Here is a 23,070-nt window from a genome sequence, read left to right as displayed (position 1 = left end):
GGGACACAGTTTAACTCGTAACTGGGGCATTTTGTTCTCTGTGGTCCTGGTGGCAGGTCCGCAGGGTGCATGCTGGCATGGAGGGTATGGGCATCCTGGAGGCTGTGCCGCCGGCCCCCAGCCCATGCTGGCTGAGAAAAACCAATCTGGGGTGGACAGAGCTCATCTCCAGCCTTCATCTCCAAGCATAGGACGGTGCCATGAGGGCTTCGTTCTTCAGGTTTGCTGATGTGATGGTGGTGGTCTCCGGGGGCTCCCTGACCAGGAATGGCCAGTGTTCCTCCTGGGTGTAAGAACCTGGGAGGGGACTGCCTCAGGCCTCCAGGCCTCTGTCAACACCAATTCTGGGTTCAGACGGTGTTCCAGGGGGCAGCAGGTCCTGTCCTTCCGGCCACTGAGGACATGCAGCCTGCAGGGTCCAGACCTGTCCAGGGCCTGGGAAACACTGGGGGCAAGGATGGAAGGTGGCGGTGGGCGTGCTGGGTCCCTGAGATGCTTGCAGGCTATGTGGGTGGGAGGAGCTCCTGGGACACTCATCCTGGGACAGCTCCTGGGAAACCCCCCCAGGCACTGGCTGTGGGCGGGGGCATCATCATGTGTTCATGGATTTGTTCTGGGTTTGATGAACAGATATTCTGTGAGCGCTGCCTGAAGCCAGCCCAGGGTGCCTGGGATTGGGCTTGAAGTTGGGTGGAGGAGGGAGGGGGAGGAGGGACTCTGGCAGAAGACAGTCCCATAGAGCTCTGTTTGGAGTAGCAAGCCTAGAAGAACCGCACAGGCATAACACAAACGTGATGGACACCCAGGCTTCCAGCGCTTCTCGGGCACGTGCACGCTGAGCCGGAGTGTAAAGGCCTGGGCAGGGGGCGGGGCAGGGCAGGGGCTGTGAGCCCTGGGTGGACCCCAGAGATGGAGGGGCTGCGGCTTGCAGGTGGGAAGGATCCTCCCTGGGTGACTGCCTTTGAGGGGAGCCAGTTGCACTTGGCGGGAGAATGACACAGAGCCTTGCAGGCTGGTATGGTGGTACCCTTGGACATCCATGGGTGGCAGGACCCACCATAAAGAGGGGGCAGAGACAGCTCATCTGCCTGGGAGTGGGGTCCTAGGTCCCCTCCAATTTGGGGGCCTGGCTCGTCTGGGGCCTGAGGCCTCTTAAGACCATCTCCCCAACTTGGAGTGTAGATGCCAGCTAGTCAGGGGCCCTCCCAGCACAGCGCTAACCACCTGTGTTCCTTCCCACAGCCATCGTTAACCCCAAACAGCCCAAGGAGACACCCAAAAGCTTCAGCTTTGACTACTCCTACTGGTCGCACACCTCGGTAAGCCGGGACCCCGGGTCGGGGGAGGTGGGGGCAGCAGTGCGGAGGCCATGTGGCCCTCGGGGTCCCTCGACCTCTCTGAGCCACTCATTCCTCTCTAACTGGGGCGAGGACCCCACCCTGCTCCCCTGGAAGGTCACCCTGAGCGGCCCATGCAGGGTCCTCAGCGAAGGCAGTGATGGAGGCTGCAGGGACTGAGGGGCCTTCAGCTCCGTGTGGGTAGTTTCCAGGGTCAGAGCTGTGTGTCCGTCCACCTGCTGGTGACTTTTCCCCAGACATCCCAAAGTCACAATGCCCAAAGCTGACCCTGAGCCTGTCTGGAAGCTGTGCCCTGCATGCTGGGAGCCCAGGAGACCCCTGGACTCTTCTCCTTCCCTCCTCCCCGATCCAGTCCACACTGAGCCCTGTCCTCCACCTGCCACCTCCTGGACCCGTCTAGAAGAAGGCATGCAGCCTCCTCATCTAAGCCCCTCATATCTATATCTCTGAGCACCTGCCCCCCATAACAGCCCCAGGGCTCCCTGCTTCTGCCTTCCCCATCCAGTCCGTCCTCCTTCCAGGATGACCCCCAGCTAACCACCCTGTCCCCCTGCCTAAAGTGCCCCACTGTCCTCGGGACAGTGTTCAGGAGCTGTAGCCCAGCCTGTGGGGTCTCTGGGCCTTCACACCCTGTCCCCAGTCCCAGCTCTTGTCATCCCTGCTTGTCACGGTCACATGGAACTTACTTTGGTTTTGAGGTCCCACCTCTGGGCCTTTCACATGCTGTTCCCTCTGTTGGAACCCGTCCTGCCTCCTGTCTGGCTGGCCGCTCTTCATCCCTCATCTGTGACACAGAGGGCTCCTCCTCCAGGAAGCTACCCCACAAGGCAGGAGTAGGATAGGGGGCAGGCATCCCTCCCCACTGTGCTGCCCTGGCACCCTGAGGCCCTGGGCATCCCCTGGCTCCGCAGACATGATGGGCTGAGCCTCGGGTGCACCCAGCCTCCTGCAGCTTCATTCCTTCCTCGTCCTCTAGCCCGAGGACATCAACTACGCGTCGCAGAAGCAGGTGTACCGGGACATCGGTGAGGAGATGCTGCAGCATGCCTTTGAGGGATACAACGTGTGCATCTTCGCCTACGGGCAGACGGGTGCCGGCAAGTCCTACACCATGATGGGCAAGCAGGAGAAGGACCAGCAGGGCATCATCCCACAGGCACGAAGCGGGGGGCGGGTGGGGGCAGCCCCGGCAGATGGGGCGGGACCAGCTGAGGCTGAGAGCTCCGGGCCAGGCACCCCTGAGAGCAGCCCCCAGAGAGCAGGGAGTCAGGAGGGGAAGGCCAGCTGGGTCAAGTGTGGGCCTGGGGCAGGTGAGAGCCAGATGTGGCCGTGAAGCTGCAGACCCAGGCCCCAGGTGCAGGAAGGGCCCTGGCCTTGGACAGGGTCCACCTTGATCATATGCCTAAGACACAGCAGCTGGGAGAGCCCTGGCTGGGGCAGCTGATCTCTGAGGGTGTGAGGGCTGGCAGTGTGGGCAGAGAGAGGTGCTCAGGACAGGGGTGACCAAACACCAGACCCAGCAGCTCCTCATTTGCTGCAGGAACCCTAAGTCCCCAGCCATTCCCCTGGGCAGGTCTCTGGACCTGAGTTGGTCACTAGTACTTTGCCTGCTGAGGGAAGGGAGATGGCTGGGATGTCTGTAGGATAGCAGAGCTAGGGGGAGGGGCAGATGACCCACACCAGCCAGGGACCCCTGAGTTAAGAGGGAGACACTGGCTCCTTGGCTATAGACTTTCTCAGTGCCTTTACCATGACGTGTGTGGTGAGGGTGCAAGAGGGGCCTGAGAGGGTGGCATCCCGCCTGGCGCAGGCTGCCCACAGCATTGCAAGGGGCAGGGATCCAGGGAGCAGCCCCAGCCCTCCCCGGCTGACTGTCCCCCCATTCCTGCAGCTCTGCGAGGACCTCTTCTCTCGGATCAACGACACGACCAACGACAACATGTCCTACTCCGTGGAGGTAGGGCTCCCGCCTGCTGTCGGCCGCTGGGGCAGGGCTGGGAATCTGGTGTGGCTGGCAGTGCTTTTCATGTCCTACTTGGTGGAGGTAGGGCTCCCCGCCTGCCGTCGGCCGCTGGGGCAGGGCTGGGAATCCGGAGTGGCTGGCAGTGCTTTTCTGATGCAAAGTGAGTGCCCACCATGGGTCTGCACGCCCAGCTTGTCCCTCACTCATCCAAGTGGCAGGCAAGACAGCGGGCCTGGGCAGAGCTCAAGACCCCCAAAGCACAGAGTGATGAGGTGATCCCCACCTGGCAGGTGCTTCTCCAGCAGCTGCTCTGTGCCAGGGCAGGGGCAGGTGCCTCAGAGCTCAGGGCCTGGCCATGCCTGCCGTGGCTGGGGTGGCCCTGGTGTGTGTGTGTCCTAGAGCCCAGGATGGCCGTGGTGAGGGAGGCCACATTGACACCCCTGCCTCGAACATACACACAGGGGCTGCAGACTGGGAGCCCTCTGCTCAGCAGGCAGTGCCCCCCCTCTCACTTAGGGGTCCTGATGGCAGCCCCCACCCCCTCACTCAGGGGCCCAGCAGGCAGCCCACACCCCCTCACTCAGGGCTCCTGATGCTGGCCCCCATCCCCTCAGGGGTCCTGATGGTGGCTCCCATCCCCTCACTCAGGGGTCCTGATACTGGCCCCCACCCTCTCACTCGGCTCCTGATGGCGGCCCCCACCCCTCACTCAGGGGCCCAGCAGGCAGCCCCCACCCCTTCACTCAGGGGTCCTGATGCTGGCTCCCATCCCCTCAGGGTGGCCCCCACCCCCTCACTCAGGGGTCCTGATGGCGGCCCCCATCTCCTCACTCAGGGGTCCTTATGTTGACCCCTACCCCCTCACTCAGGAGTCCCCCCAGTGGCAGCCCCACTCCCTCGCCTCAGGGGTCCCTGATGGCCTGGCTCTGCCCTGCAGGTCAGCTACATGGAGATTTACTGTGAGCGCGTCCGTGACCTCCTGAACCCCAAGAACAAGGGCAACCTTCGCGTGAGGGAGCACCCACTGCTGGGGCCCTACGTGGAGGACCTCTCCAAGCTGGCTGTCACCTCCTACAATGACATCCAGGACCTCATGGACTCAGGGAACAAGGCCAGGTGGGTGGAGGGACTCGCTGGACCTCCCTGCCCTCCTGTCCTGCCGCCTCTCCCCGGAGGAAGCCCCTTCACCTCGGTCCTGGCACTTTTTGGTAGGGTCCATCTGTGCCCCCGTGGAGGTGTGGCCTCCTGAGCCCGAGGTCGTTTAGGCCTGTGCCAGCCCAAGAGAGGCCGAGGGCTCCCCCTGTGCAGGGGACACTGTCACCTCCATGGGGCTTCTCCTCCATGGGGGTCTGTGTCCTCCAGCTGAGGTGCCCGGGGGGTGCCGGCAGCATCTGTGGCTGCTGCTTTGGTGGGGCAGCTGCTCTGCTAGTCCCAGGGGTCCAGATTCTGTGTGGGGGCCAGCGTGCTGGGGTCAGGGGGCATGTGGGGAGGGTTGGCTGCTCTGCTAGTCCCAGGGGTCCAGATTCTGTGTGGGGGCCAGCGTGCTGGGGTCAGGGGGCATGTGGGGAGGGTCGGCTGCTCTGCTAGTCCCAGGGGTCCAGATTCTGTGTGGGGGCCAGCGTGCTGGGATCAGGGGACATGTGGGGAGGGTCGGCTGCTCTGCTAGTCCTAGGGGTCCAGATTCTGTGTGGGGGCCAGCGTGCTGAGGTCAGGGGGCATGTGGGGAGGCTCGGTTGCACAGTGCTGCAGCCATAAGCAACCTGGTTCCTTGGCCTCTGCTGCCCTGGGCCTCCTGCCTGGGATGCCCTGGTTGTCATGGCAACAGACCCCCTCTGCCACCCGGGACTTCTTGAGGGTGAGGTGATGGCCCTTGTCACTCTCAGCTCCTGAGGTCGTGAGTCACACTCTGCGCCATCCTGCACCCCTTTGGTGGCCCCACAAGGGCTGGTGGGTGGGGGTGCTGTTCCTGATGAGGCCCACAGCGCACCCTGGCCGTCATTGTGACTCCATGCTGGAGGTGGGCCCTGGGCTGCCACATTCCGTGTGCTGAGTCTTGGGAGCCTTCCCTGAGGTCCCTGGCAGGTCAGGGTGGCATCAGGACCAACTCCAGGCCACCCTCAGCAGCCTTGGGCTTCCTGTTCTGAAGGACCCTGCCGAGACCCATGCCACCTCCTGTGGGGTGTGGCGGGCTCCTTGGGCTTCCCAGAGCGGCGGGTGTGGGCTGTGGTAGGGTGGACAGTGAACAGCCCCTTCCCCTCCCACATCACGGCCCTGGAGGGCTCCTGCCCAGCTGGGCACTGCATGGGCTTCTCTGTGCCCAGGAGTGGGAAGCTTTCGCAGTCACTGCTGCCCCGAATACACCAGGCAAGGGCTGGGGCTGAGGACGCCACTGTGGGCAGGTGGCCGTGGGCCCTGCTGGAGTCCTGGCAGGAGGTGCCATCAGTGCCAGGTCCAGCAGGGCAGCCCCTGGGGTCTGGGGGAGCTGCCCCCTGATGACCTGGTTCAGAGGGCTGGCACCACCGGCGATCTTGCACCCGGCCACAGGTTGAGGGGTAACCATGTGTGGCTTTCTGCTCCTCAGGACTGTGGCGGCCACCAACATGAATGAGACCAGCAGTCGCTCCCACGCCGTCTTCAACATCATCTTCACCCAGAAGCGCCATGACGCAGAGACCAATATCACCACGGAGAAGGTGAGTGAGTGGCCTCACAGGTGGTGCCACCAAGGGCAGTGGCTGGTGGTCAGGGTAGGGGTGGAGGTCAGGCCAGTGGGAGCAGCACAAGGACATCAGGCCCAATGCTGGCCTGTGCGGGGCGGGCAGTGTCCTCACACTTACACTGGCACCAGGTGTGGACGTCCCCCCGGGCCCCAGAGGCCCTTCTCCCGCGCCTTGGCATTCTCCATGGACCAGGCCAGGGGGCCATCTTCTGGGGCTTTTGCCTGGACAGCCAGTCCAGGCTTATGGGAGGGGCAGCAGGAGGGTACCCAGCCTCTCCCTGACCATCTCTTACTCTGTCCCCTGCCCTCATGCCCCAGCTCTCCAGGCCCGGGGGCACCTCAGCCACCACCTGGTTGGGGGCTCGCTGAGGCAGCCGCATGGGGAGCACAAAGGGGCTGGGTGGAGTGAGGGCTGCTCAGTCCCTGACGGTGCTGGAGGTCCGCCAGGCACATCCTCCTGACCGGGACTCCATGAAACAGTGAGCGGGGGCTCAGGATGGCTGAGGTGGGTTGGGGGACAGACGAGGGTGAAGCTGGACAAGGTCAGCCCAGCTGCCTGCCCCGCTGCCCTCACTGGTGGGCACTGAGAGGGTCCTGCGGTGTCCGTGGGCAAGTCCTGCCCTGTAGCTGTGGCTCAGGAGGGGCCAGGCCTCCAGGTGCAGGGCCTTCCACCCCAGACTGCGGATGCCCCTGTTGGGAGCCTGGCCGGTGCCCACCTCGCTAGCTGCAGCCATGGCCCGTGTGGTGGCTGAGCAGGGCCAGGGCCTCCTGGAGCTGGGTTCTAATCCCACCACGGACACTGAGCACCATCTGTGGAAGTGGGGACAGTGACAGTCGCACCTCGTGGATGCCGTAGGGAGCGAGTGCGCCCTTGTGTGAAAAGCACCCAGCATGTGGCGGCAGCGCCCGTGCTTCCTTGGGAAGGTGGCTGGGCACTCACTCGGGCAGGGCCTGGGGAGAGCTGGGACGGAGGTGCGGGTGGAAACTGCGGGGTCGGCACTGCTGGGCCTGGGGAGGGGCGGCGCCTTGCAGAGGGGATGCTTGGCCAGGGCTCCTTCAACAGCTGTGGAGACCTTGCCCAGGGGTCCTGGGAAGCCCCCACGCATCTTGCGGCCTCTCCCGCATGTGATGCATCTGCTGTTTCAGGTGAGCAAAATCAGCCTGGTGGACCTGGCTGGGAGCGAGCGGGCCGACTCCACGGGAGCCAAGGGCACGCGCCTCAAGGTAGGGGCCAGGCCGCCATGCGGGGACTGCAGTGGGCCCCGTGTCCACATCTGGCCTGCTCCAGGGTGGGCGGCAGGAGGGCTCTGTTGGGGTCCCAGGGGCCTGGGCCACCCTGAGGGTGAGCCTGCGTAGGGAGGGTGGGCATAGGCTGGGGTCTTGGGCTGCCAGCAGCCAAGGGCCGTGCCTGGGGCACCAGCGCTGGGCACACAGGTCGGGGTTTGGCGGGACGGTGTCCTCTTTCGGGCCCCAAGGACCTTGCGCCTAGAGGCCGGGTCTTCCCTGGGGAGATCGGGGCACCCCGGGGAAGCAGTGCTGGGGTCGGGAAGGAGTGTGTTTCCTTGACCCCTGCTGGCCTCAGCACCAGATGCTTGGGCAGGGGCCCCGGAAGCATTTCAGGGGGACACAGGATGATATCGGGGTTTGCATGGCGCTGAGGGCAACACTGGGGTACATGCTCCTGGCCAGAGGCTCCAGCTGGCTTTCTGTCAGGGCACCTCATGCCCGAGTGGCCCCAGAGATCAGCAGCTGCGGTGGTGGCCTCCGCTCCACACCGCACAGGTCCACCCAGGGCGTCCCTCCAGAGCAGGAGGCCCCACGGGTCCCCAGAGTCCCAACCCCACTGTCTTTTCTCCCCGCAGGAGGGGGCCAATATCAACAAGTCGCTGACCACCCTGGGCAAGGTCATCTCCGCCCTGGCTGAAATGGTGAGTGGCCCGGCCCGGCTTCCATAGCCAGACCCCCAGAGGGTCTTCGGGGCCCCTATCCTGCCCCTGTCACCCCCGTTTCCAGGCCCTGTGTCTGGGAGGTGGCCAGGTTCAAGGGAGAGCCCGGAGATGGCCGGAGTGTCACACGCTGGAGAAGGGGTAGGGGCCCTGGTTTCTCCCGGGACCCTCAGTTTCCCCACCTGTAAAGTGGGGCTATGGCCATGGTTGGCCCCGTGCAGTAGGCAGCCCAGGCCTGGGCCCGGGAAGGGTGGCCCTGAAGGGACCCTGCCCCGGGGGAGCTGCTGTCGAGAAGACCACGGGGTGGCAGAGCCTGAGTCATGGCCGGGGCGAGGGAGCCGGGCCGCCTGCTCTTCCGCCCCCACAGCCCGCACCAGCTTCACTCCGGGCCTCAGCCTCTCTCTATCTTTTCCTTTTCAGGACTCCGGACCCAACAAGGTAAGCGGCTTCCTTCAGCCCCGGGGCAGGTGCGGGAGGCTGGTGGTGTTGTCTGCCCTGCACTGGCGCCCTGTGGTGAGGGGTGGGGCGGGCAGTGAGTGCGCTGGGAGGCGGGGGACATGGGGGTGGATCCCGGGAAGGAAGAAAACGGGTGTGGGAGGCCCCGTGCGGTGCCTGTGTCTGCGTGGACAGAGGGCGTCTGGGGTGGCCTCACGGCAGGGCCTGGGGCAGGGGCTGCTGGGAGACACTGAGGTGGGAAAGGGTGGCCTGGGGGGCGTGGGGGCCCTGAGAGGAGCTGAGAGGGGCGCGGAGGAGCCCCTCGGGCATGGAGAGGGCTGGGGAGCCCTGAGAGGAAGCGGGTGACAGGCGTGCTGGACTCTGAGCAGCCATAGGCGTGACGGGGCCAGTGGGGGAGGCGAACGTGTATGGAGTCGGAGGTGCCGTGGAGCGCGCTGTGTGTGAAGCTGCCTGGGGGGAGACTGGGGACTGTGTGAGGAACTGCGTGGGCAGCCGTGAAACCTTTCGAGGGACTGGGCAGGAACGGAGTGAGCCAGCGTGGGAATGCACGAGACAGGGCGGGCGCCACTGCGAGGATCTGCGAGGTGCTCACTGGGAAACGCACTGGGAACTTGGTGGTGGCTCTGTGGGGACAGAGAACTGTGTGAATTGTGAAGAGCTGTGTGGCCTGTGTGAGGAGTTCCAAGAGACTAAGAACACATGTGGGGCTGTATGAAGAATTCTGAGAAGGCGTGTGGACTGAGCGGGGAACTGTGGAGAATGGCGTGGGGAACCCGAGTGGGAGCGAAGTGAGGAAACAGGGCCCCTCTGGGGAACTGTGTGAGGAACTCTGTGGGAACAGGAGAGGAAGCGTGTGGGAAACAGCATGGGACACTGCGTGGGACTGCGTGACACTGAGGACCTGTGTGGGGAATTGAGTGTGGAGCGGAGTGAACTGTGAGGAGCTGTGATAACCGTGTGGAACTGTGAGAGAACGGTGTGGAACAGTGTGGAGCGGCGTGGGGAGGGAGGAGAGAAGGATCCGCTGTGCAGATTGTGCGGGACTGTGAGGAACTGTGTAGAACTGTGTGGAGCTGCGTGTGGAGTTGTGTGTGGAACTGCGTGTGGAGCTGTGTGTGGAGCTGTGTGTGTGGAGCTGTGTGTGTGGATCAGTGTGTGTGGAGCTGTGTGTGTGGATCAGTGTGTGTGGAGCTGTGTGTGTGGAGCTGTGTGTGTGGATCAGTGTGTGTGGAGCTGTGTGTGTGGAGCTGTGTGTGTGGATCAGTGTGTGTGGAGCTGTGTGTGTGGATCTGTCTGTGTGGATCTGTGTGTGTGGAGCTGTGTGTGTGGGGAGCTGTGTATGTGGAGCTGTGTGGAGCTGTGTGGATCAGTGTGTGTGGAGCTGTGTGTGTGGAGCTGTGTGTGTGGATCAGTGTGTGTGGAGCTATGTGTGTGGATCTGTCTGTGTGGATCTGTGTGTGTGGAGCTGTGTGTGTGGAGCTGTGTATGTGGAGCTGTGTGGAGCTCTGTGTGTGGATCTGTGTGTGTGGATCTGTGTGTGTGGATCTGTGTGTGTGGATCAGTGTGTGTGGATCTGTGTGTGTGGATCTGTCTGTGTGGATCTGTCTGTGTGGATCAGTGTGTGTGGAGCTGTGTGTGTGGATCAGTGTGTGCGGATCAGTGTGGAGAACCACAGGAACTGTGTGGGGAGCCTGCAGAGAACTGTGTGGCCCGCTATGTCGGAAGCGGGAAGAACCTGTGTGAGGACCAGAGGAAGAAATGGCTCAGGAACTGTGGGGGGAACCCGAGGAACTCTGGGGGCCTGAGCGGAGCTGCGTGGGAACATGAGCTGTGCGTGGCGCCGGGAGAGGAAGTGTGTGCCACAGGGTGGGAGCTGCGTGGAATCACGTGAGGAACCGGGCAGGGCTATCCGTGGAGCTACAGAGAAGCTCTGTGGGAAAGTATTTGAGGAACCGTGTGAGGAATTGCGTGGGGAACTGTGGGAGGATGTGACTGTGCGGGGAAGGCGGGGAACCAGGCGGGAAGCGTGTGGGGAATCGCTTGGGGGAAGTGTGCGCTCGTGTGGGGACCCCCGTGGGGGATCTGTGGAGCTGGAGCTCCGCGTACTCTGAGGAGCTGTGGAACTGGGAGCGGAGGTGTGTGGAGTGGTGTGGGGCCGCGTGGGAATCGTGTGACGGAACGCCGAGGAGCCGGGCGGGTGCTCGGGGAGCGGTGGTGAGCTGTGAGAAACTGCGGGGAGCCAGGCGGGTGGCTGCTGCGAAAGGCACAAGGAACCGCGTGAACGCTGCGTCAGGGATGCGGGGGGTCTGTGGAAATGTGGAGGAAACTGTGGGGAAGTGTGCGGGAACTCGGAGGAACCCGCGAGGGCCTGAGAGGAGCCACGTGAGCCCCCGTCTAAGGCACTGTGAGAGGATCTGCTTGAGAAACTGGGGAACTGCGAAACTGTGAAGGTGGGTGAAACGGGGCCGCGTGGACCTGTGTGGAATGCTGTGGAGAGCTGTATGAGAAACGGAAGCACCGTGGGGCGTGGGGAGGCCTGGGGGGAAACATGTGACAGCCTGTGTGTGCAGCCATGTGGGAAACTGCAGAACTGGGAGGCAGTGCACGCGGCCGCATGAGGGGCCACAGAACCAAGCGAGGAAGCGGGTGAGCCAGTGTGGGGAAGTGTGGGAACTGTGTGGAACTGTGAGGAAGTGCGAGGAATTGAGTAAGGAACTGTAAGGAACAGAGTGTGCAACAGTGAGGAACTGAGTGTGGAACTGTGAGGAACTGAGTGTGGAACTGTGAGGAACTGGGTGAAGAACTGTGAGGAACTGAGTGTGGAACTGAGTGAGGAACGTGAGGAACTGAGTGAGGAACTGAGTGAGGAACAGTGAGGAACTGAGTGAGGAACTGAGTGTGGAACTGTGAGGAACTGAGTGTGGAACTGAGTGAGGAACTGTGAGGAACTGGGTGTGGAACTGGGTGGAACTGGGTGAGGAACTGTGAGGAACTGAGTGTGGAACTGAGTGAGGAACCGTGAGGAACTGTGAGGAAGTGAGTGAGGAAGTGAGTGAGGAACTGTGAGGAACTGAGTGAGGAAGTGAGTGAGGAACCGTGAGGAACTGTGAGGAAGTGAGTGAGGAACTGAGTGAGGAACTGTGAGGAACTGAGTGAGGAAGTGAGTGAGGAACCGTGAGGAACTGTGAGGAACTGAGTGTGGAACTGAGTGAGGAACTGAGTGAGGAAGTGAGTGTGTAACTGAGTGTGGAACTGAGTGAGGAACTGAGTGTGTAAATGAGTGAGGAAGTGAGTGTGCAAATGAGTAAGGAAGTGAGTGTGTAACCGAGTGAGGAACTGAGTGTGGAACTGAGGAAGTGAGTGTGGAACTGAGTGAGGAAGTGAGTGTGTAAATGAGTGAGGAAGTGAGTGTGGAACTGAGTGAGGAACTGAGTGTGGAACTGAGTGAGGAACTGAGTGAGGGACTGTGAGGAACTGAGTGAGGAAGTGAGTGTGTAACTGAGTGTGTAACTGAGTGAGGAACTGAGTGTGGAACTGAGTGAGGAACTGTGAGGAACTGAGTGAGGAACTGAGTGAGGAACTGAGTGTGGAACTGAGTGAGGAACTGAGTGAGGAACTGAGTGTGGAACTGAGTGAGGAACTGAGTGAGGAACTGAGTGTGGAACTGAGTGTGGAACTGAGTGAGGAACTGAGTGTGGAACTGAGTGAGGAACTGTGAGGAAGTGAGTGTGTAACTGAGTGTGTAACTGAGTGTGGAACTGAGTGTGGAACTGAGTGAGGAACTGAGTGTGGAACTGAGTGTGGAACTGTGAGGAACTGAGTGTGGAACTGAGTGTGGAACTGAGTGAGGAACTGAGTGTGGAACTGTGAGGAACTGAGTGTGGAACTGAGTGTGGAACTGAGTGAGGAACTGAGTGAGGAACGTGAGGAAATGAGTGAGGAACTGTGAGGAACTGTGAGGAAGTGAGTGTGTAACTGAGTGAGGAACTGAGTGAGGGACTGAGTGTGGAACTGAGTGTGGAACTGAGTGAGGAACTGAGTGTGGAACTGAGTGTGGAACTGAGTGAGGAACTGAGTGAGGAACTGAGTGAGGGACTGTGAGGAACTGTGAGGAAGTGAGTGTGTAACTGAGTGTGTAACTGAGTGAGGAACTGAGTGAGGGACTGAGTGTGGAACTGAGTGAGGAACTGAGTGTGGAACTGAGTGAGGAACTGAGTGAGGAACTGAGTGTGGAACTGAGTGAGGAACTGAGTGTGGAACTGAGTGTGGAACTGAGTGTGGAACTGAGTGTGGAACTGAGTGAGGAACTGAGTGTGGAACTGAGTGAGGAACTGAGTGAGGAACTGAGTGAGGAAGTGAGTGTGGAACTGTGAGGAACTGAGTGTGTAACTGAGTGAGGAAGTGAGTGTGGAACTGAGTGTGGAACTGAGTGTGGAACTGTGAGGAACTGAGTGTGGAACTGAGTGTGGAACTGAGTGTGGAACTGAGTGTGGAACTGAGTGTGTAACTGAGTGAGGAACTGAGTGAGGAACGTGAGGAACTGTGAGGAACTGTGAGGAAGTGAGTGTGTAACTGAGTGTGTAACTGAGTGTGGAACTGAGTGAGGAAGTGAGTGAGGAACTGACTGTGGAACTGAGTGAGGAACTGTGAGGAACTGTGAGGAAGTGAGTGTGTAACTGAGTGTGTAACTGAGTGAGGAACTGAGTGAGGGACTGAGTGTGGAACTGAGTGTGGAACTGAGTGAGGAACTGAGTGTGGAACTGAGTGAGGAACTGAGTGAGGAACTGTGAGGAACTGAGTGTGGAACTGAGTGAGGAACTGAGTGTGGAACTGAGTGAGGAACTGAGTGAGGAACTGAGTGAGGGACTGTGAGGAACTGTGAGGAAGTGAGTGTGTAACTGAGTGTGGAACTGAGTGAGGAACTGAGTGTGGAACTGAGTGAGGAACTGAGTGTGGAACTGAGTGAGGAACTGAGTGAGGAACTGAGTGAGGAACTGAGTGAGGAACTGAGTGTGGAACTGAGTGAGGAACTGAGTGAGGAACTGAGTGTGGAACTGTGAGGAACTGAGTGAGGAACTGTGAGGAACTGAGTGTGGAACTGAGTGAGGAACTGTGAGGAACTGAGTGAGGAACTGAGTGTGGAACTGAGTGAGGAACTGAGTGTGGAACTGTGAGGAACTGAGTGAGGAACTGTGAGGAACTGAGTGTGGAACTGAGTGTGGAACTGAGTGAGGAACTGAGTGTGGAACTGGGTGAGGAACTGAGTGAGGAACTGTGAGGAACTGAGTGAGGAACTGTGAGGAACTGAGTGTGGAACTGAGTGAGGAACTGTGAGGAACTGAGTGAGGAACTGAGTGTGGAACTGAGTGAGGAACTGAGTGTGGAACTGAGTGAGGAACTGAGTGAGGAACTGTGAGGAACTGAGTGTGGAACTGAGTGAGGAACTGAGTGTGGAACTGAGTGAGGAACTGAGTGAGGAACTGAGTGAGGGACTGTGAGGAACTGTGAGGAAGTGAGTGTGTAACTGAGTGTGTAACTGAGTGAGGGACTGAGTGAGGGACTGAGTGTGGAACTGAGTGTGTAACTGAGTGTGTAACTGAGTGAGGAACTGAGTGTGGAACTGTGAGGAACTGAGTGTGTAACTGAGTGAGGAAGTGAGTGTGGAACTGAGTGTGGAACTGAGTGTGGAACTGTGAGGAACTGAGTGTGGAACTGAGTGAGGAACTGAGTGTGGAACTGAGTGTGGAACTGAGTGTGTAACTGAGTGAGGAACTGAGTGAGGAAGTGAGTGTGGAACTGTGAGGAACTGAGTGTGTAACTGAGTGAGGAAGTGAGTGTGGAACTGAGTGTGGAACTGTGAGGAACTGAGTGTGGAACTGAGTGTGGAACTGAGTGAGGAACTGTGAGGAACTGTGAGGAACTGAGTGTGGAACTGAGTGAGGAACTGAGTGTGGAACTGAGTGTGGAACTGAGTGAGGAACTGAGTGAGGAACTGAGTGTGGAACTGAGTGAGGAACTGAGTGAGGAAGTGAGTGTGGAACTGAGTGAGGAACTGTGAGGAACTGAGTGTGGAACTGAGTGAGGAACTGAGTGTGGAACTGAGTGTGGAAGTGAGTGTGGAACTGAGTGAGGAACTGAGTGTGGAACTGAGTGAGGAACTGAGTGTGGAACTGAGTGTGGAACTGAGTGAGGAAGTGAGTGTGGAACTGAGTGAGGAAGTGAGTGTGTAACTGAGTGTGGAACTGAGTGTGGAACTGAGTGAGGAACTGTGGGGAACTGTGAGGAACTGAGTGTGGAACTGAGTGAGGAACTGTGAGGAACTGAGTGTGGAACTGAGTGAGGAACTGAGTGAGGAACTGAGTGTGGAACTGAGTGTGGAACTGAGTGTGGAACTGTGAGGAACTGAGTGTGGAACTGAGTGAGGAACTGAGTGTGGAACTGAGTGTGGAACTGAGTGTGTAACTGAGTGAGGAACTGAGTGAGGAAGTGAGTGTGGAACTGTGAGGAACTGAGTGTGTAACTGAGTGAGGAAGTGAGTGTGGAACTGAGTGTGGAACTGAGTGTGGAACTGTGAGGAACTGAGTGTGGAACTGAGTGAGGAACTGTGAGGAACTGTGAGGAACTGAGTGTGGAACTGAGTGAGGAACTGAGTGTGGAACTGAGTGTGGAACTGAGTGAGGAACTGAGTGTGGAACTGGGTGAGGAACTGAGTGAGGAACTGAGTGAGGAACTGTGAGGAACTGAGTGTGGAACTGAGTGAGGAACTGTGAGGAACTGAGTGTGGAACTGAGTGAGGAACTGAGTGTGGAACTGAGTGTGGAACTGAGTGTGGAACTGAGTGTGGAACTGAGTGAGGAACTGAGTGTGGAACTGAGTGTGGAACTGAGTGAGGAACTGAGTGAGGAACTGAGTGTGGAACTGAGTGTGGAACTGAGTGAGGAACTGAGTGAGGAAGTGAGTGTGGAACTGAGTGAGGAACTGTGAGGAACTGAGTGTGGAACTGAGTGAGGAATTGAGTGTGGAACTGAGTGTGGAAGTGAGTGTGGAACTGAGTGAGGAACTGAGTGTGGAACTGAGTGAGGAACTGAGTGTGGAACTGAGTGTGGAACTGAGTGAGGAAGTGAGTGTGGAACTGAGTGAGGAAGTGAGTGTGTAACTGAGTGTGGAACTGAGTGAGGAACTGTGGGGAACTGTGAGGAACTGAGTGTGGAACTGAGTGAGGAACTGTGAGGAACTGAGTGTGGAACTGAGTGAGGAACTGAGTGTGGAACTGAGTGTGGAACTGAGTGTGGAACTGAGTGAGGAACTGAGTGTGGAACTGAGTGAGGAACTGAGTGTGGAACTGAGTGTGGAACTGAGTGAGGAAGTGAGTGTGGAACTGAGTGAGGAAGTGAGTGTGTAACTGAGTGTGGAACTGAGTGTGGAACTGAGTGAGGAACTGTGGGGAACTGTGAGGAACTGAGTGTGGAACTGAGTGAGGAACTGTGAGGAACTGAGTGTGGAACTGAGTGAGGAACTGAGTGAGGAACTGAGTGTGGAACTGAGTGTGGAACTGAGTGAGGAACTGTGGGGAACTGTGAGGAACTGAGTGTGGAACTGAGTGAGGAACTGTGAGGAACTGAGTGTGGAACTGAGTGAGGAACTGAGTGTGGAACTGAGTGAGGAACTGAGTGAGGAACTGAGTGTGCAACTGAGTGAGGAACTGAGTGTGGAACTGAGTGAGGAACTGAGTGTGGAACTGAGTGAGGAACTGAGTGAGGGAATGAGTGTGGAACTGAGTGAGGAACTGAGTGTGGAACTGAGTGAGGAAGTGAGTGTGGAACTGAGTGAGGAACTGAGTGTGGAACTGAGTGAGGAACTGAGTGAGGAACTGAGTGTGGAACTGAGTGAGGAACTGAGTGTGGAACTGAGTGTGGAAGTGAGTGTGGAACTGAGTGAGGAACTGAGTGTGGAACTGAGTGAGGAACTGAGTGTGGAACTGAGTGTGGAACTGAGTGAGGAACTGAGTGTGGAACTGAGTGAGGAACTGAGTGTGGAACTGAGTGTGGAAGTGAGTGTGGAACTGAGTGAGGAACTGAGTGTGGAACTGAGTGAGGAACTGAGTGTGGAACTGAGTGTGGAACTGAGTGAGGAACTGAGTGTGGAACTGAGTGAGGAACTGAGTGTGGAACTGAGTGTGGAAGTGAGTGTGGAACTGAGTGAGGAACTGAGTGTGGAACTGAGTGAGGAACTGAGTGTGGAACTGAGTGTGGAACTGAGTGAGGAAGTGAGTGTGGAACTGAGTGAGGAAGTGAGTGAGGAACTGAGTGTGTAACTGAGTGTGGAACTGAGTGTGGAACTGAGTGAGGAACTGTGGGGAACTGTGAGGAACTGAGTGTGGAACTGAGTGAGGAACTGTGAGGAACTGAGTGTGGAACTGAGTGTGGAACTGAGTGAGGAACTGAGTGTGGAACTGAGTGTGGAACTGAGTGAGGAACTGAGTGAGGAACTGAGTGTGGAACTGAGTGAGGAACTGAGTGTGGAACTGAGTGTGGAACTGAGTGAGGAAGTGTGAGGAACTGAGTGTGGAACTGAGTGAGGAAGTGAGTGTGGAACTGAGTGTGGAACTGAGTGAGGAACTGAGTGTGGAAGTGAGTGTGGAACTGAGTGTGGAACTGAGTGTGGAAGTGAGTGTGGAACTGAGTGTGGAACTGAGTGTGGAAGTGAGTGTGGAACTGAGTGAGGAACTGAGTGTGGAACTGAGTGTGGAAGTGAGTGTGGAACTGAGTGTGGAACTGAGTGAGGAACTGAGTGTGGAACTGAGTGAGGAACTGAGTGTGGAACTGAGTGTGGAACTGAGTGAGGAAGTGAGTGTGGAACTGAGTGAGGAAGTGAGTGTGTAACTGAGTGTGGAACTGAGTGTGGAACTGAGTGAGGAACTGTGGGGAACTGTGAGGAACTGAGTGTGGAACTGAGTGAGGAACTGTGAGGAACTGAGTGTGGAACTGAGTGAGGAACTGAGTGAGGAACTGAGTGTGTAACTGAGTGTGGAACTGAGTGTGGAACTGAGTGAGGAACTGTGGGGAACTGTGAGGAACTGAGTGTGGAACTGAGTGAGGAACTGTGAGGAACTGAGTGTGGAACTGAGTGAGGAACTGAGTGTGGAACTGAGTGAGGAACTGAGTGAGGAACTGAGTGTGCAACTGAGTGAGGAACTGAGTGTGGAACTGAGTGAGGAACTGAGTGTGGAACTGAGTGAGGAACTGAGTGAGGAACTGAGTGTGGAACTGAGTGAGGAAGTGAGTGTGGAACTGAGTGAGGAACTGAGTGTGGAACTGAGTGTGGAACTGAGTGAGGAACTGAGTGAGGAACTGAGTGTGGAACTGAGTGAGGAACTGAGTGTGGAACTGAGTGTGGAAGTGAGTGTGGAACTGAGTGAGGAACTGAGTGTGGAACTGAGTGAGGAACTGAGTGTGGAACTGAGTGTGGAACTGAGTGAGGAACTGAGTGTGGAACTGAGTGAGGAACTGAGTGTGGAACTGAGTGTGGAAGTGAGTGTGGAACTGAGTGAGGAACTGAGTGTGGAACTGAGTGAGGAACTGAGTGTGGAACTGAGTGTGGAACTGAGTGAGGAACTGAGTGTGGAACTGAGTGTGGAAGTGAGTGTGGAACTGAGTGAGGAACTGAGTGTGGAACTGAGTGAGGAACTGAGTGTGGAACTGAGTGTGGAACTGAGTGAGGAAGTGAGTGTGGAACTGAGTGAGGAAGTGAGTGTGTAACTGAGTGTGGAACTGAGTGTGGAACTGAGTGAGGAACTGTGGGGAACTGTGAGGAACTGAGTGTGGAACTGAGTGAGGAACTGTGAGGAACTGAGTGTGGAACTGAGTGAGGAACTGAGTGAGGAACTGAGTGTGTAACTGAGTGTGGAACTGAGTGTGGAACTGAGTGAGGAACTGTGGGGAACTGTGAGGAACTGAGTGTGGAACTGAGTGAGGAACTGAGTGAGGAACTGAGTGTGGAACTGAGTGTGGAACTGAGTGTGGAACTGAGTGAGGAACTGAGTGAGGAACTGAGTGTGTAACTGAGTGTGGAACTGAGTGTGGAACTGAGTGAGGAACTGTGGGGAACTGTGAGGAACTGAGTGTGGAACTGAGTGTGGAACTGAGTGTGGAACTGAGTGTGGAACTGAGTGAGGAACTGTGAGGAACTGAGTGTGGAACTGAGTGTGGAACTGAGTGAGGAACTGAGTGAGGAACTGAGTGAGGAACTGTGAGGAACTGAGTGTGGAACTGAGTGAGGAACTGTGAGGAACTGAGTGTGGAACTGAGTGAGGAACTGTGAGGAACTGAGTGTGGAACTGAGTGTGGAACTGAGTGAGGAACTGAGTGTGGAACTGAGTGTGGAACTGAGTGAGGAACTGAGTGAGGAACTGAGTGTGGAACTGAGTGAGGAACTGAGTGTGGAACTGAGTGTGGAACTGAGTGTGGAACTGTGAGGAACTGAGTGTGGAACTGAGTGAGGAAGTGAGTGTGGAACTGAGTGTGGAACTGAGTGAGGAACTGAGTGTGGAAGTGAGTGTGGAACTGAGTGTGGAACTGAGTGTGGAAGTGAGTGTGGAACTGAGTGTGGAACTGAGTGTGGAAGTGAGTGTGGAACTGAGTGAGGAACTGAGTGTGGAACTGAGTGTGGAAGTGAGTGTGGAACTGAGTGTGGAACTGAGTGAGGAACTGAGTGTGGAACTGGGTGAGGAACTGAGTGTGGAACTGAGTGTGGAACTGAGTGAGGAAGTGAGTGAGGAACTGAGTGAGGAAGTGAGTGTGGAACTGAGTGTGGAACTGAGTGTGGAACTGAGTGTGGAACTGAGTGTGGAACTGAGGGGAACTGTGAGGAACTGCGTGGGAACACTGAGGTGCTGTGGGGAACCGTGGGGAGCCGTGTGGAACGCTGTGTGTCGGAACGGGGTGAACACGTGGAACGGCCTGAGGAGCTGTGTGGAAAGTGCGTGTGCACCCGCATTAGGGATGGCGTGAAGGGTTGTGTGAGGACCCGCGTGAGGAAGCGTGTGAGGAACGGCGGGAGGGGCTGTTTGGGAAACGGTAGGGGGCGGTGAGGAACCGTGTGAGGAACCGTGTGAGGAACCGGGTGTGGAACCGGGTGTGGAACCGGGTGAGGAACCGTGTGAGGAACCGTGTGAGGAACCGGGTGAGGAACCGTGTGAGGAACCGTGTGAGGAACCGTGTGAGGAACCGGGTGTGGAACCGGGTGTGGAACCGGGTGAGGAACCGTGTGAGGAACCGTGTGTGGAACCGGGTGAGGAACCGGGTGAGGAACCGTGTGAGGAACCGTGTGTGGAACCGTGTGAGGAACCGTGTGAGGAACCGTGTGTGGAACCGGGTGAGGAACCGTGTGAGGAACCGTGTGTGGAACCGTGTGAGGAACCGTGTGAGGAACCGGGTGAGGAACCGGGTGAGGAACCGTGTGAGGAACCGTGTGAGGAACCGGGTGAGGAACCGTGTGAGGAACCGGGTGAGGAACCGTGTGAGGAACCGTGTGAGGAACCGTGTGAGGAACCGGGTGTGGAACCGGGTGTGGAACCGGGTGAGGAACCGTGTGAGGAACCGTGTGTGGAACCGGGTGAGGAACCGGGTGAGGAACCGGGTGAGGAACCGTGTGTGGAACCGTGTGTGGAACCGGGTGAGGAACCGTGTGAGGAACCGTGTGAGGAACCGTGTGAGGAACCGGGTGTGGAACCGGGTGTGGAACCGTGTGAGGAACCGTGTGAGGAACCGTGTGTGGAACCGGGTGAGGAACCGGGTGAGGAACCGGGTGAGGAACCGTGTGTGGAACCGTGTGAGGAACCGTGTGAGGAACCGTGTGTGGAACCGGGTGAGGAACCGGGTGAGGAACCGGGTGAGGAACCGTGTGTGGAACCGTGTGAGGAACCGGGTGTGGAACCGTGTGAGGAACCGGGTGTGGAACCGGGTGTGGAACCGTGTGTGGAACCGTGTGAGGAACCGTGTGAGGAACCGTGTGAGGAACCGGGTGTGGAACCGTGTGAGGAACCGGGTGAGGAACCGTGTGAGGAACCGGGTGAGGAACCGTGTGAGGAACCGGGTGTGGAACCGTGTGAGGAACCGGGTGAGGAACCGTGTGAGGAACCGGGTGAGGAACCGTGTGAGGAACCGGGTGAGGAACCGTGTGAGGAACCGTGTGTGGAACCGCGCGGAACTGTGGGGAGCGCCGTGGGGACCTGTGCGAGGGGTTGTCGGGAGTGTGAGGAGCTGGATGGGAATGTGTGGGGAACCGTGTGTGGAACCGCGCGGAACTGTGGGGAGCGCCGTGGGGACCTGTGCGAGGGGTTGTCGGGAGTGTGAGGAGCTGGATGGGAAACTGCGGGGACCTGTCGGGCACCGCGTGGAGCTGTGTGGAGCGGGAGGAAGTGTGTGGAACGGGGTGGGGAGCTGCGTGGGGACCGGGGCGGAGCTGATGGGGTTTTCGGGAGCTGCGTGGATGCCGTGAGGACCGTGGGACCCCGAGGAGCCTGTCTGTGCGCGTGGACCGCTGTGCGGGAGCTGCGAGCGCCTGTGGAGAGCTCTGAGTGATGGAGGATTGCGTGAGGCATCGTGTGGGGAGCCGTGTGAGGAAATGTTTGAGGAACGTGGGACACTTTCTGGGGAGCTGTGGGGAGCTGTGGGGAGCTGTGGGAGCGAGTGTGTCAGGGACGGGGAGGATTTGCGTGTGCAGAATGGTGAAGAACGCCTGTGTAACGAGGCCCTGCGTAGAGATCTAGGTGAGGATGGGGTGGAACTGTGTGAAGAACTCCACAGAGAACTGTGACCGAATTGCATGTGGAACTTGTGGGAAAACTTGGTGAACGGTGTGACCGGCAGCCATCCCACGGGTGGAGTCCGCATTCGAGTGACTGCCGTTTTCCTCAACGGAGGCATAAAGGGGGAAGCCAGAGGAGCTGCGTGAAGAACCGTTTGGAGACACGTGAGGAAGTGCGTGGGGAGGCGGGAGGAACTGAGGAACTGTGTGGTGAGCTGCGAGCAGCCGCGTGGGAACCGTGCGGGGAATGGCGAGCGCTCCTTGAGGGACTGAGTGCTCGAGCGTGCGGGACTGAGATGTGGAAGCACCGCGTGGGAACCGCGTGACTGTCTGTGTGAGGGACTGGGAGGGAAAGTGGGAGGGACCCTGCGAGGGACAATGACAGAGACTTTTGAAGGAGCCGAGCGAGAGAGTTTTGGAGGAACTGGTTGAGGAGCCAGGCCCAGAGCAGGGAGGCGAGGCCGGCAGGAGGCGGGCCCGTCTGAGGATCTGAGGTCCCTCCCGGCTTGTCAGGAGCCGCCTGGCCGAGCTTTAGTGGCAGCAGCGGGCGGGTTTTCAGCAGGGCTCGCAGCGTCTGCTTTAGCCAAGGATGGGTCCTCAGGCCATGCGCGCGGCGTGAGGGATAGGTTGGGAGCAGGGTGGCCTGGTGCGGCAAGTCAGGATGGAAGGTCAGGGTTCCAGGCTTGGGATGGTGGAGGCTGGGGGGCCGAGACGGGAGAGCGGGGTGGTACTGGGAGATGGCGGAGCATGACTGGACAGGGAGGCCGTGAGGGAGCAGGAAACCCAGGGGGCTGCTGGGCTCCTTGCTGAAGTGGCTGAATGGCTGGAGGACATTTATGTGGAAGCAAGGAATATGACACATAGCAGAGAATTCACCCTCAGGAATTAAATAATCAAAAACCAAACTAGAGGCCTGGTGCGGTGGCTCACGCCTGTAATCCCAGCACTTTGGGAGCCCGAGGTGGGTGGATCATGAGGTCAAGAGATCGAGACCATCCTGGCCAACATGGTGAAACCCTGTCTCTACTTTAAAAATACAAAAATTAGCCAGGCATGGTGGCACACGCCTGTAGTCCTAGCTACTCAGGAGGCTGAGGCATGAGAATCGCTTGAACCCGGGAGGCGGAGGTTGCAGTGAGCCAAGATCGTGCCACTGCACTCCAGCCTGGTGACAGAGGGAGACTCTGTCTCAAAAAACAAAAACAAAAACAAAACCAAAGAAAAAAACCTAGAAATAGAGTAGAGGTAGTCCCTACCACGTTTCCAAAGAAAAAAGAAAGCAGTCAGTTGTGCTGCTGAGCTGTGAGATGGGCACCCCGAAACCCTGCTCGCAGAGAAGCCAGTACAGCATTCTGGACCCCCTTTGACAGGGAGTCTCAAGAGCTTTCAAATTTTATGTGCCCTGTGAGCTGGTGGAGCTTCTCCTGGGGTTGTCTTCAAGAACAATGATGTCTGTGTGTGCCCCCAGCCCTTGAGGTGGCATCTGCATGCATGTCCTGGGGTGCAGGCTCCAGGGTCAGAGGCCTCGTCTGCCGGCCCAGCAGGTGCTCTGCAAATGCGTCATAAGCCAATGCATACATGAACCAGTAGACATTGGAAATCACTGAAACCCACAACTATTGGGATCATTAAGTCAGTCACAGAGTGTCCATCAGAGGCAATTCCTGGCAGCCATTATGTGGATGGAGTCCATATTTTAAAGAGCCAAAGAGGTAGCAAGAGCATGGAGGATGCTTCACTCTGAGGGGAGGGATGGGAGAACAGGCCGTTAGAGGAAGGCTTGTGAACTGGCTTCTGCAGGACCAGAGGGAGTTTGATGGG

The 23,070-nt window shown here is 58.1% G+C and overlaps 1 protein-coding gene across 23 annotated transcripts in view; it reads left to right on the top strand.

The window, feature by feature from the left end:
- The window catches only part of KIF1A (kinesin family member 1A), a 116,707-nt gene that overhangs the window by 30,616 nt on the left and 63,021 nt on the right, over window positions 1-23,070 (top strand). For all 23 annotated transcript variants that reach the window (XM_063648216.1, XM_063648212.1, XM_063648214.1 and 20 more), the window contains 8 exons: window positions 1,243-1,319; window positions 2,335-2,514; window positions 3,250-3,315; window positions 4,259-4,437; window positions 5,903-6,014; window positions 7,187-7,264; window positions 7,903-7,968; window positions 8,407-8,424. In XM_063648216.1, coding sequence (XP_063504286.1) covers window positions 1,243-1,319; window positions 2,335-2,514; window positions 3,250-3,315; window positions 4,259-4,437; window positions 5,903-6,014; window positions 7,187-7,264; window positions 7,903-7,968; window positions 8,407-8,424 — 776 coding nt within the window. The remainder of the gene's footprint in view (window positions 1-1,242; window positions 1,320-2,334; window positions 2,515-3,249; window positions 3,316-4,258; window positions 4,438-5,902; window positions 6,015-7,186; window positions 7,265-7,902; window positions 7,969-8,406; window positions 8,425-23,070) is intronic.

This window comes from Pongo pygmaeus, chromosome 11, assembly GCF_028885625.2.
Source record: "Pongo pygmaeus isolate AG05252 chromosome 11, NHGRI_mPonPyg2-v2.0_pri, whole genome shotgun sequence".
NCBI lineage: Eukaryota > Metazoa > Chordata > Mammalia > Primates > Hominidae > Pongo > Pongo pygmaeus.
The sequence above is the reverse complement of the archived record's forward strand: the minus strand, read 5'-3'. Positions and strand labels throughout refer to the sequence as shown.